Here is a 13,812-nt window from a genome sequence, read left to right as displayed (position 1 = left end):
CTTTCATGCTATGGCTCCCCGTTGTCAGCACGCACTTGGCCATGTGTCCTAATGAGTCTCAGTGACTCTCTGGACAAATACACAAGCCCTGCAAGACGCAGTCGCTGTGGGGTGGGAGGAACAGGAAGAGCAGGAGGTGGGCGTGTGGGGTCAGTCAGCCATGGCCTCACAGAGCTGCTCATGGCTTTTCCCGCAGGGGCCAAGTTCCCCATCAAGTGGACTGCCCCGGAGGCCATCCATTTTGGGGTGTTCACCATCAAGGCGGACGTGTGGTCATTTGGCATCCTCCTGATGGAAATCGTCACGCACGGGCGGGTACCCTACCCAGGTAGGCAGTTTCTTCCTGTGGCGACTCTCGGGTCCCCTGCTGTCCTGGGTGGTTGTGATGGCAGACAGCCCGTCCTTGAGCCTGGAGTGCCCAAATGTGTGTCAAAATGGAGTCTCGATGGTGGGGACAGTAACCAGGCATACCAGTCTGGAGCGAGGGGGGGGGGGGGGGCGGGGTTCTGCCCCCTTTTTTTTTTTTAAATATATATTTTATTGATTTTTTTACTGAGAGGAAGGGAAAGGGATAGAGAGTTAGAAACATCGATGAGAGAGAAACATCGATCAGCTGCCTCCTGCACACTCCCCACTGGGGATGTGCCCACAGTCAAGGTACATGCCCTTGATCAGAATCAAACCTGGGACCCTTGAGTCTGCAGGCTGATGCTCTATCCACTGAGCCAAACCGGTTAGGGCTATTCTGCCCCCTTCAACATCGCTCTTGTCAACAGGGCCCCGCCCCCTTCCTCCCTAGGGCTGCATCAGCCCCCAAACCTGGAAATAAGAAAAGGTCAGGGTCTGACTCTTTTACTCCCAGTTGGTTTGATCTCAGTGGAGGCCTGGGCCTTGGGAGTAGCCCCTCCCTGGTTGTAAAATCCAGGCCCCCGCCCCCCGTCAGAAGGGCCTGGGCTGCTGAGCAGTCTCTCCTAATGAACGGGTGGTGCGTTCTCCCCAAACACCTGCCCAGCGAGCGAGCCATGCGCTTCGGCTGCGTGTCAGGCACTCACAGAGAAGCCAGGTAGGGTCCCACCCACGGAGGAACTGGCCGCACTGAGGACAAGTCCACAGCCTCATTGCCAGCGGCGCTCCGGGCAGTGAAAAGTACATAAAGGCCCGTTTCAAGGGGGCACCCGGCGGGCAGCCACGTGACCTGCGGGGGGAGGAGACCGCGGTCGGTGCCTCCCGCCCCCGCCGCCCTGCAGCCGCCCCGCGTCCCCTCTGCCTCCAGGAATGAGCAACCCCGAGGTCATCCGCAGCCTGGAGCGCGGCTACCGCATGCCGCGCCCCGACTCCTGCCCGCCCGAGCTGTACCGCGGCGTCATCGCCGAGTGCTGGCGAAGCCGGCCCGAGGAGCGGCCCACCTTCGAGTTCCTGCAGTCGGTGCTGGAGGACTTCCACACGGCCACGGAGCGGCAGTACGAGCTGCAGCCCTAGCCCGGCGCCCCCACGCATCCGCGCCGCGGGCTCCGGGTCCCAGGGTCCCAGGGTCCCAGGGTCCCAGCGCCGGCGCGCACACCTGTGGCCCGACCCACAGAAGTGAGGAGGCAGGTTCCCCTCGCGGCTCTGAACCGCACTGGCTGGAAAGGCAGGAGGGGGCTAGCTCGCCCTTTTCTCGGGTGAGGAAGCTAGGGGCGGCCTGGAGGGTGGTCCTCAGCGTGGGCTCCGAGCCGGGCCCCATTGCAGCCCCACCCTTCTCGGGCTGTGTGTCCTTGGGCAAGTTACTCAGCCTCTCTGTGCCTCCGCTTCCTTCTTTGTGCAGCAGGAAGAACTGTTATAGTGCCTACCTCGGATATTCCTCACGGGGATTACTTGGGTTAACCGGGGAAGATGTTCAGAACAGTGCCTGGCACGCTCTTTAGTGTTTGCCATCCTATAAGGCTCCCCTGTGTGGCGCAGGGGACCGGGAGTGCCGGGCTCCCGCCTGCGCGGACCGCCTCCCACCTGGGGATCCCTTGCGCCCACCCCAGAAGCGGATCTGGGTCCTCCCCAGCCTTGGCTCTGGGAGGGGAGAGCACTTTGGGACTTTTCCGTAATAAAGTCACGAGATCTGAGCTTTCCCGTGTCGTTACTGGTGACACGCCTGGTCCTCGCATCCACGACCTACATGGATGCATGTAGTGGCGCCGCTAGGGACTCGCGGATGACAGTGGGTTTCCGGGGGAAACCGAGTCCCCAGCGACAGGACAACGGCGCAGGCCCAACTGTCATTGCCTCTAAGCAGGGCCAGCAGGGGGCGCCCTCACCTCAGAAATCTTTGGTCTCCATGTCCGAGTTAGGGATTCTCAGCAAAGCCTCAGAGCTGACGGTTGGAGCCTCGCTTCTTGGGGGCCTGCACAGAGGAGGGGAACAAGCGCCCTGGGCTCCGAGGTGCGGGGAGGGGCGGGTGGAGTGCTGGCTTGGACAGATCTCCACCAGAAGGTCCAGGATGCTGGAGGTAGAGGCCCCAGGGGGCTCTGGGAGTTGCCTTAGACCTTTCCCTGGAACCCAGGACTCTTAAATTCTCTCAGAAAAAAAGCACAGCTCACACACACACACCCGACCCCCATCCCCAGGGAATTAGCACCCACACCCCCTCTCCCTAGAATCTCTAGGAATTGAGGCTGCCTGGCCCAGAACCTGGGGTAAGGGGTGTGACCAGTGGGAGCTAAGCTGGACTGCAGGACTCCAGAGAGCTGACTGAGCCTGCAGGGGTGGGTGCATCAGAAAGACACAAATACTAGTGGCGGTGCTCATGGGTGAGAAGGGCACCTATGGGTGCCTTCGGAGGTAGGGATGGGAAAGGACCCAATATCTGTAGGATGTGGAATGCGTCTCTCCTTCCAGTTTCCGCAGCCCATACCTCAGGCCTGAGTACCACCTCCTGGACCCCACCGCCTTCCCGTGAAGGTGAAGGGAGTCGCCCAGTCCTCGGCCAACCTCACTATTCATGAAAACTACCTCCGTTGTGTTAAAACACAGGTGGCTAGACCAGGTCTCAGGCAGCATCTGGAAACTTCATCTTTCCTAAACGCCCCACGTGATCTGGGCTTAGACCATGGTCTGGATGCATGTAAGAATCGCTGTGAGAGGGAAATGGGGGGACAGTGTGGGGAGGGCACATTGAAAATAATTCCAGATGGGGTGGGGCCCTCAGCACATTTTAGAGGTCCCCAGCTGGCTAACGTTCATCAGGATGGAACCGCTGGGCTAGGCGTGGGGTTTGGAAGTCCCCTCACCTGTGGGGCTGGCTGCCAGGGACTGGGACACATTCTCAATGACACGGTGTCAGGCAAGGCAGTCACATCTTCTCCACCTCCCCCTCCTCAGGGTGGTTTCCTAGAGAAGGAGATGCTGGAGCTTGAAGGACCAATGAGACTTTTCACCACTAGGAGGCGCCCTTGCCTTAGCGGTAGCCAGAACTGAGCCAGTGTCCTGGTGGTTTTTGTTAGGTGTGTAAGTGACCATAAAGGACAAGAAGTTTTCTGATTCCCAGCCAGAGAATGAAGTGTGAGAGGGTGTGGAGAGATAGAGAGAGACAGCAAGACAAAGAGGCAGGGAAAGAAAGACAGACAGAGGCACAGAGAGAGAAAACAGAAAGAAACAGAAACAGAGAGAGCTTGTCTTACAAGTGGGAGGGGAGACTATTCAAGGCTGTGGAGGCCATATTCTCCCAGCCATAACCTGCACGTGTGAGGATATTGGAAAGGGGCCCAGGCCGGGGACATCTGGAGCATATGATTGCTGCCCGCGCACCCAGAGCTCTGCTGAGGAGTGGGCCCAGCCTTGGACCCCAGGTGCTGTCTTGCCTGCAATGAAGACTGTGCTTCCTCCCAGAGCCAGCACACACTCTCACACTTGCATCTGTTGTAAAATGAGTCTCAACAAGATTTTCGAGGTCGGGTAGACCTGGGTTTAATTCAAGCACTTTCTCTCCTTGGATGTATGACCCTTTGAGGCACTTCGCTTCACTTCACTGGGCCTCAAGTTTCTTCACCTGTGAAATGGGCACACTAATAACACATATATTATAAGCTCATTTTGAGGTCTAGATGACATAGTACATGTGAGGCATTTATCAGAGTGCCTGTCTTATGGTACATGCTCAGAAATGTTAGCTCTTATTATTTTACTATGTCCCCCTCAAGAAAGGCCTTCCGAGACCCTGATCCACAACTTTCACCACCCTTCGCTGGGTTTCCCCTGACCTCTATGGTTCTCTATCTGTTGCAATGATTTTTGTTTGTTTGTTTGTTTGTTTACTCCACACTCCTCACACCCTTGGGCTAGAACTGGGAAATAAGTGCATGGGGTTTGAAGCTAAGGACCTAGGTTTGCCCAGCACTTTTCAGCTGTGTGACCTTGGGCAAGTAACTCAAGTCCTCTAAGCCTCAATTTTCTCAACTATAAACAGGGAGAACAGTGACTCCCTTACAAGGTTGTTTGAAGGATTTAAAGAGGACCCTGAAAACGGAACGGTACATAAGATTGCCACAACAAATACCACAGGCTGGGCTTCGGCCACAGACATGTATTTTCTCACAGCTCTGAAGACTGGAAGTTCAGATCGAATGTCAGCAGGGTTTCTTCCGAGGCCTCACTCCTTGGCTTTCAGACGGCCGCCTTCTCCCCCTGTGTTCTCACGTGGTCTTCCCTCTGTGTGTCTGTGTCCTAATCTCCTCTTCTTTTAAAAAAAAATATTTTTATTAATTTTAGAGAGGAAGGAAGGGAGAGAGATAGAGAGTCAGAAACATCGATGAGAGAGAAACAACGATCAGCTGCCTCCTGCACACCCCCCACTGGGGATGTGCCCGCAACCAAGGTACATGCCCTTGACCGGAATCGAACCTGGGACCTTTCAGTTCGCAGGCCGACGCTCTATCCACTGAACCAAACCAGTTAGGGCAATCTCCTCTTCTTTTAAAAAAAAATATTTTTATTAATTTTAGAGAGGAAGGGAGAGAGAGAGAGAGAGAGAGAAACATCAGTGATGAGAGAGAATCATTGATCAGCTGCCTCCTGCACACCCCCTACTAGGGGCTGAGCCTGCAACCAGGGCATGTGCCCTGACAGGAAATTGAACCGTGACCTCCTGGTTCATAGGTCAATGCTCAAGCACTGAGCCACACCGGCTGGGCCTAATCTCCTCTTCTTATAAAGATGCCAGTAATATTGGATTCGAGCCCATCCAATGACCTTATTAGACTCCATCTCCAAATAGTCACATCCTGAGGTTCTGGGAGTTAGGACTTCAATGTAGGAATCGGCGGGGGTGGAGGGGGGGGGTGTCACAATTTAGCCCATAGCAAATAGTAATACATAAATGTAATAATTATTTCTTCTTTTGTATTTTCTTTTTTCATATTATTTCTTATTCCTATTTCTTCTTTCATATATTCCACTATACCTGCCCAGTGGTAGGCCCATGGTAGGTACCAGTGTATTCTCGTGACTGACTGACTAGTTTCAGAAACAAGAATATTTGCTGTGAATAAACTTCCCATCCACAAATCAGGAAGATCCAACGCGAAGCTGGGATACCAGTGGGCCAGCTTTAAGCAAACTCCATGTGAAAATCCAGATTTCCATGAAAGGTAAAATGGTCTTTAACGTTTTTTTATAAGAGGTTCCACCACATATTCCTTTAGGTACTTTAAAAGCAGTACTCAAATTTCCCCAGGCTTCATGCTGTCCTATTTTTAAAATGTGGCAAAATACACATCACATAAAACTTACCATCTCAGGCTTTTTTTTTTTTTTTTAGCACGTTTATTAAAGCTGGGTACAGTGAAACCAGGAAGGGCTTAGGATAGAAGAAGTAACCGGAGAGAGCCCCAGGCAGGGCTGCTTTGGCCTCTAGAAATGTTATAGGAAAGAAATGAGTCGAGGTGGCTGCTGTCAGCTCACTGGAGAGTCAGCGAAAAGGGGGCATTGGGGACAGGTTCAGGGGGTTAGCCCAGGACGAGCTGCTGCTGCCCACTGCCCCCATGGGGTCCCTTAGAAGATGCACGCCTGTGGGGGAAGAAGAGGAGAAGGGAAAGGCGCGGTGAGCTCCCGGGGAGGGAGAGGGCCCCTTCACAGGCATTCTTAAAGTGTACCGTTTAGTCGTGTCAAGTACATTCCCATTGTCGTGCAACCGTCACCACCCATCCATCTCCAGAAATTTTCCCAAACTGAAACTCTGTCCCCATTAAACAACTCCCCATTCCCCTCTCCTCCCAGTCCCGGGCAACCACCATCCTACTTTCTGTCTCTATGAGTCTAACTACGCTACATACCTTATGTAAGTGGAATCATACAGTATTTGTCCTTTTGTGACTGGCTCATTTCACTCAGCATGACACCTTCCGTTTTTACCCATGTTGTAGCATGGGTCGGAATTTTCTTCCTTTTAAAGGCTGAGTAATATTCCATTGCATATATCACATTTTGTTTATCCGTTCATCTGTCAATGGACACTTGGGTTGTTTCCAGCTATTAGCTATTGTGAATAACGCTGCTAAGAGCGCAGGAGTACAAATATCTCTTTGAGACCCATTGATGGATAATATAGTATTTCTGTGTGTGTTTTTTTAAATATATTTTATTGATTTTTTACAGAGAGGAAGGGAGAGGGATAGAGAGTTAGAAACATCGATGAGAGAGAAGCATCGATCAGCTGCCTCCTGCACATCCCCTACTGGAGATGTGCCCGCAACCAAGGTACATGCCCTTGACCGGAATCGAACCTGGGACCTTTCAGTCCGCAGACCGATGCTCCATCCACTGAGCCAAACCGGTTAGGGCTAGTATTTCTGTTTTTAATTTTCTGAGGAACTTCCATACTGCTTTCCACAGCAACTGCACCATTTTGCATTCCCATCAGCAGTGCACAGGGTTCCAGTTTCTCCACATCGTCACCAACACCTGGTATCTTCTGTTTTAGGTTTTTGCTTTTTTTTTTTTTTTAATCCTCACCCGGGGATATGTTTATTGATTTGAGAGAGAGAAAGAGACATCGATCGGTTGCCTTCTGTATGATCTGGATTGAACGTGCATCGTAGTTATGTGCCCTGGCCTGGAATCGAACCTGCAAACTTGGTGTACAGGACAACACTCCAACCAACTGAGTCACCCGGCCAGGGCTGTTTTAGTTTGTTTGTTCGTTTGTTTTGTTTGGGGGGGTGTTTGTTTTTTGTGTGTGTTTTTTATATAGCAGCCATCCTAATGGATGTGAGATGGACCTCTTTTTAATAGCAATAACCCAAATTTCTTTGACTTTGGTCCCCACAGGACTCGGCCCTCTTTGAAATGCCCTCGGGTGATTCTGAATTTTCAGGGTCCCCCCCCCCCACCCTGCCCCTATGTGCTCAGAATTATCCTTTTCAGGCTGATGCCTCTGCAGTTTTGCTGTTTCTGGGGGGTAGGGGGGCTTCCTGGGCCTGGCTGAGGGGTCCCAGCTGGCTAGCGGGGTGGGGATGAGATTCTGTTCTGAGGAAATTACCTTTCAGATTCCCCCTGGGTGGGTCTGCCCCGCGTGCCTCATGGCCTCCTGGAACTTGCCCGAGTCTCTCACCGCCGTGCCCAGGTGAGTCTGTGTCCTGGAGAGCCTGTGCTTGGGCCTCTGCCTCAAAATGGTCACCAAGACTTGTTTGACATGCGGCATTTCAGTCATCACAGGAAGAACGGTGTGTAGTTCTGGGCACTTAGCCGCGGAGGATACCAGGAGAGAGCAGAAGGCAGTAGCCACCGTGACACACCGGCAGGTCAGGGGAAGCAGCAGACACCGGGCTCTGACATAGGCCTGTCAGCTCCTCCCATGGCCTGGCCCAGCTCGTACAGTCTTCCAAATTAAAGGAAGTGCCAACCTGGATACTATGTTTAGAATCTTAGAAAGCTGTATAGGACCTTCATGATCAGTCAACACTTATCAAGTATAAAGTGCCAATGACAATCCAGAGAGGTAGGTCCCAGGATCCTTATTTTATAGATGAAGAAACTGGGGCACAGAGAGGGTAGGTAACTGGCCCAAAGCCACACACCTGGTAAAGGGTGGCGTGAGGACTCATCACTCCTCACACTCTTCCAGGAAGAATCTGGTCTGGAGGAAGAATCTGGTCTGGATGTTCTCCTTGGTGTTCTCTGTGTGTGTGGTGGGGGTGGGGGGGGGGAGGGTTGGGGAGTGCCACTCAGGAGTAGGAAGCTCACAGTGGGAAAGGGGCGGGAGGGGAGAAGGCCCCACCCACCCTCTCAAGCACAGCAGCCTTTTCTGCACCTGTTTCACGTGGTCAGCTGCCTACGAGGGTTATTTGAACAGAGCGTAGCTTTAAAATCGTTTTGGAAATCAGTCATGTAGTCCACCATTCTCTTTACCCTTTCCATCTCACAAATGGGAAACTGAGGCCTGGAAAGGGACCCACAGCCGCACAGGGTCCCCATATCAGGGCCCAGCCCCCCGGACATGTGGCCAGTCCTCCCTCCACACCAGCTCACCTTGGTCTCCTGGTGGGCAGGTGTTAATTTACTCCAGGTGTTTCTAAAACTAGAAACCCTTATATGTGAGAACTCTCCAAATCAGATTAATTGGTTCCCTGGAAACCCCCATTCCTTGACCATGCCAGAATCGCTATTTATTGAACAGGTCAGAGGACAGAGCCTTTAAAACAGTTACCCGTGCAGCCCTAGCTGGTTTGGCTCAGTGGACAGAGCGTCAGCCTGTGGACTGAAGGATCTGGGGTTCGAATCTGGTCAAGGGCACAGGCCCGGGTTGTGGCTTGATCCCCACTAGGGGGCGTGCAGGAGGCAGCCAATCAATGATTCTTCATCATTGATGCTTCTACCTCTCTCTCCCTCTCCCTTCCTCTCTGAAATAAAAAATATATATTTTAAAAAAACACACCACAGTTACTCGTACAAATAGGGCCACACAAAGGCACGGCACTTGACAGTTTACAAAGGGGTTTCCCCTGCTTTGTGTCATCTCAGCTGCTCCTCACAGCAGCCTCTCAGTTGCCCCGCAGCCTTCATCTCTCTTCCTCTGGGCAGGGGGTCACTCACCATCGCATCCCTAGAGAGTGGCGGGGCCAGAATGAAAACCCGGGCCCCTGGCTCCGCGCCCAGCACCTGAGGGGCCCTGAAAATGGCCCGAGGCTCAAAGTGCTCTGGAGAAGGGGGGGCAGGGCGGACACAACCCACACTGGCCTGCCGAGTGGCCCTCGTGGGGCAATGCTGTTAATAAGGTTTCGCAAACTGCCGAGAGGATGGCAGGGAGGTTTTGTGATGCCTGGTGGCAAAGAAGGGAGGAAGAGAAGCATCTGGCTCTGACGGGGCCACCAGACTTAGTGGACGCCCTTCCTTCAGACAGGAGCTGTGGTCCCGGGAGAGGCGAGGTGGCCGGGGTTCCGTGAGGGAGGTCAGGGACTCTGTCGATGATTCATAGAGTAAGAACTCCGCCTGACATCAGCCAAAGACCCAAAAATAGCTATGGGGGAATGCCAGGAGGCAGCGGGGGAAAGTTAGAATGTGTGGGCAGGATGGTGGGCACACGCGGACAATGTCTAACTCGCACATGTGGGGACTTTGTGACCTTTCAGGGCCTCGCTTGACCCTGAAGGGATACAGCGATGAGTAGGACAAAAACCTAGTCCCAAGGAGCTCTTTGCTAGGCCCTCATTTGTGGGAGCATGAATGTCAGGTCTCCCATGCTCCCAAGCTGGGGTGCTGGTAGCAATGCCACCTGCCCGGTTATGTGCTTCATGACCTTGACCTCACGTAGCCCACAACACAACTCAGAATTGGATTCTGCTACTAGTCCCCTTTTACAGATGAGAAAACGGAGGATCTCAGAGTGAGGTCACCTGCACGCTCACACAGCTGCGTCGCAAGCCCAGGTCGGCCTCTGTGCAGAGCCTCCTCCAGCAAGAGTTCCTGGGAGAGAGGGAGCTAAGGCTTTGAGGAAGCTGGAGGCAGAGCTGGAGTGGTCCCAGACCCTCCAGAGGAAGGGGAAAGGCTCTGTCCACACCCCTCTGGCGTCTCTCCCTTGCCAGGTAGGGGTCGGCTGTGAAGAACAGGCTTTGGAGGGATCAGGCAGCATTCACGTCACCTCTTGGCTCTGCCTCTTCCTGGCTGTGGAATGAACCCCTGGAAAATTACTGAACCTCTCTGAGCCTCAGTTTTATCATCTTCAAAATGGACACAAGCACACCTTTCTCAAAGGGAAGCTGGGGATGAACTGAGATACTGTATATAAAGCTTCAGGAACATGCATGCAGTAGGATGTCAATACACACATGCTCCCTCCCACTCTCGAGGCCCAGGCCAGACAGCATCTGTCCTGGGATCACCTCAGAGTCAGTGTGGGAACCCCGCCTGCCCACCCTGTCCCATCGGCCTCCATTTCCAATCAGCAGCTTGGCCCCTGGGCCACCAGGTCCCTGTGGCAGCAGAGGCTGACAGGGGTGATGGGAGCCAGTCCCAAGGGGTCTGAAGGCAGATTACCGAGGACTGATGAGGTGAAGAGGGACTGCTGCCCTGGGCTGACAGCATCGCCTGGGAGGAATGGGAGGATAGGAGCGTTCCCTAATCTCATCTTGATGTCTTCTGGAGGGGTGAGGGTACCAGCTGGGGGCCTTTCCTTCTGAGCTGAGGTCATTCTGCAGCTCTTGGTTAAAATTAGCCTCCTGCTCATTGCTCTGGACTGAATGGCCTTTTCCCGTGAACCACCAGGACTTGGCTTTGCACAGGAAGGGGCTGGGCTGTGTGCCCTCTGCTCTCCAGGGAGCAAATAGAACACATGTCTTCTGTTCTGGAGGCTGGACAAGAGGGGGGGGCGGGTGCACATGAGCATGTACATAGGCATGCAGAGGTGGACATGCCTGCACACACAACTAACCAAACCAGGACACGGGGAGGAGACTTAATCACAGAACTGTGCAAGCTTTTCTTCCTTCTGAGGCTCTTGTGTGATGTCTGGTGACATCATCTTATTTCAGCCCCTAGCCTGCCCCACCCCCATGCACCACCCCTGAGATTAAGGAAGAGGTGCAGCGCCCTCTGTGCCCCAGGTGAGCCACAGGTGTTCATTAAGTGAGTGAGCAAATGATAAAGCACAGTGAGGAACGGTTCAGCCAGACTGTGCTCTCTGTGGAGCTGGGCTGTGTCTTTTCCCCACTGTGCCCTCGGCCCCTGGCACAGGGCCTGGGACATAGAACGTGCTCAATGGATATTTGTCAATTACATGAGTGAATGGGGACAAGTTGCCATTTTGTTTTTGGCCCACATCCACACATCTCTATATATAAAATCCCAAGCGACCGTCCAACCGTCCGACTGGTAGCTATGATGTGCACTGACCACCAGGGGGTAGACGCTCAACACAGGAGCTGCCAAGCTGTGGTGACTTGGCAGCTGCGGTTCTCGGATGATGCATCCTGGAACCAGAAAGGAGGGAGCCCGATTCCGAGGTGTGTCACTCGAGAACAACCCTCTAATCCGGGACCCCTCAGGAAATGTCAGAGAGCCGGTTTCAGCCCAATCCCCGCAGGCCAGGCTGAGGGACCCCACCAATGCACGAATCTGTGCACCGAGCCTCTTGTAGTAACATATTAAGCTAAAACAACATGTTCCATCAGGGCTTAGGCAAGGATGGTTTGAGCCACATCATAAATAGGGGCTGAGACTGGGGAGAAAATATCACAGTGATTGAGGCTCTGGGAGCTCCAGTCCTGCTCAGCCCAGTGGCTTCTGCAGGTCTGCCAACTGTCTGAGCCCAATTTCTCTCTCCCCAAGTGCATCAGTGAGTCAGAGGCCTGGCCCGGAGAGGGAGAAATGGTGCCTCTTCAGTCCCCCAAAGAAGGCCTGGCACACAACAGGCCTTTAATAAAAGAGTAATTATTCATATTTTTGGAGGACTTCTGCAGGGAAAATGTGGGTTAAACATCCAGGATGGGGTAGCTGCTAATCCTGCAGAGGAGGCCTGCGAATAAGCTAAAAGTAAGTGTCAGACGGGGAGCAAACATTTGCAGTGCCTGTGTAACAAAGGATTACTGCAAAGAAAACATAAGGAGTCCTTCCTGTTCCTAAACAACCCAAAGGCAGATGGACAAAGGATAAGATGTGGGCATTGCACAGAAACAGAACTACAGTCAGCTGATAAACATAGGGAAAGGCGCCCGGCCACAGCCGTCAATGGAAAAATGCAGCTCGGCTGGCATGACTCAGTGGTTGAGCATTGACCTGTCAACCAGGAGGTCACAGTTCAATTTCCAGTCAGGGCACATGCCCGTGTTGTGGGCTCGATCCCCAGTGTGGGGCATGCAGGAGGCAGTCGGTCAATGATTCTTTCTCATCATTGATGTTTCTATCTCTCTCTCCCTCTCCCTTCCTGTCTGAAATCAATAAAAATATATATTTTAAATAATAAAAATGCAAATTAAACAGTAATGCAGTATTTTTTTGCCATTCAAGTGGCAAAATGGCAAGACTGCTAATATCCAATAACATTGGTGTTGATGTGGGAAAATGGTTACCCTCATCAAGTGTTGATGGGAGTGTAATTTGATAAAGACTTTTGGGAAAGCATTTCTGGCAGCACCATTCAAAATTGGGGTGCATTGCTCAGTGACAAAGTAATTGCACTTCTAGAAAATTATCTACAATAAAACATGTCCTTGTTCTCAGAGATAAATCATCAATACCCTTCACATAGTGTCATAGCAAACAGCAAACGTTGGAGACAGCTTTAAGGTACAACAATGAGAAAGATGTAAGTCAATTCTGGCACATTTATCTTATGGACTATTAAAATGAATGGGGCATTTCTATAGGTACAGATATGGAAATATGCCCAAGATATGGGGTAGGTGCAGAAACACATATGGCATGGTTTTGCATACATGCACACAGTTTTACGTTTATCACGTACACACATTTATCTGTATGTAAAGTAAAGCCAAGAGACCTAAATGCTACCCACCCAAGAGAGCTCTGAGTGCCCGGTGGGGGTGGGGGTGCTAATGGGACAAAGGCGGATAAGGGAGGCACTCACATTTTATTTTGTCCTTCCTTGTTGCTCGAGTCTTTTAGAATGAGAATGCATTAATGCATTTGGAGGGGAAAAAAAAGCCAGACAGTGGTCAGTGATGGATTGCTTGGCGCAATTGTGCCTGGTGGCAAAGAATGGATGACATGACCCCCAGGGTTGGGTCCCACTCTGGGGCTCTAAGTGGCCTCCTGACTCTGGACCTTATTTATAGCCCCCCAGTTCCAGCCCATTTCCTCTCCCGATAGCACCCCCCCACCAGGTTATCAGCGGTCTCCAAGCACAGGGAGGCAGGGCCCTGCACCACGCCTTTAATGTGCCATCACGGGCTGGCTTATCGTCCCTGCGCGGAGGGAGGCTGGTGGGAGGTCTGGGACCTGGGATCACGAGCAGAGGTGACCAGCACTGGTTGAAAGTGACTGAGCTCCTCCCTCCAGCCCAGACCAGCATCCTAATGGGGTGGGGGTGGGGGGGGAACTTCTGACCACCAGCATCTCCTCCCTCCACCACTGTGACATCCCCGTGACATTCTTCAGATGGCCCTTTTTGCATAATAACAGGAATGGCAGCTAGCTAGGATTGCATGCCAGCCACTGCGCTCAGCAGTGAGCATGCTGTTTTCTTCTGAATCTTTACACCATCCTAACAGGTAGGTACTGGGATGCCCACTTCAAAGGTGAGGAAACAGTGATTTTTGCTGTTGTTGTTGTTGTTGCATCTACAGGCACATCATCGATGGCCCTGCCTTCTTGATTCTCCAGAGGTGCTGAGAG

The 13,812-nt window shown here is 52.5% G+C and overlaps 1 protein-coding gene across 1 annotated transcript in view; it reads left to right on the top strand.

The window, feature by feature from the left end:
* The window catches only part of BLK (BLK proto-oncogene, Src family tyrosine kinase), a 17,974-nt gene extending 16,495 nt beyond the window's left edge, over window positions 1–1,479 (top strand). Inside the window, exons 9-10 of the mRNA XM_023753073.1 lie at window positions 197–328; window positions 1,274–1,479. Of these exons, the coding sequence (XP_023608841.1) occupies window positions 197–328; window positions 1,274–1,479 (338 nt within the window). The remainder of the gene's footprint in view (window positions 1–196; window positions 329–1,273) is intronic.
* Window positions 1,480–13,812: the final 12,333 nt, after the last annotated feature.

The sequence above is a fragment of the Myotis lucifugus genome, unplaced genomic scaffold (genome assembly GCF_000147115.1).
Source record: "Myotis lucifugus unplaced genomic scaffold, Myoluc2.0 scaffold_1, whole genome shotgun sequence".
Taxonomy (NCBI): Eukaryota; Metazoa; Chordata; class Mammalia; order Chiroptera; family Vespertilionidae; genus Myotis; species Myotis lucifugus.
Note: the sequence above shows the minus strand (reverse complement) of the source record. Positions and strands in the feature narration are given on the sequence as shown.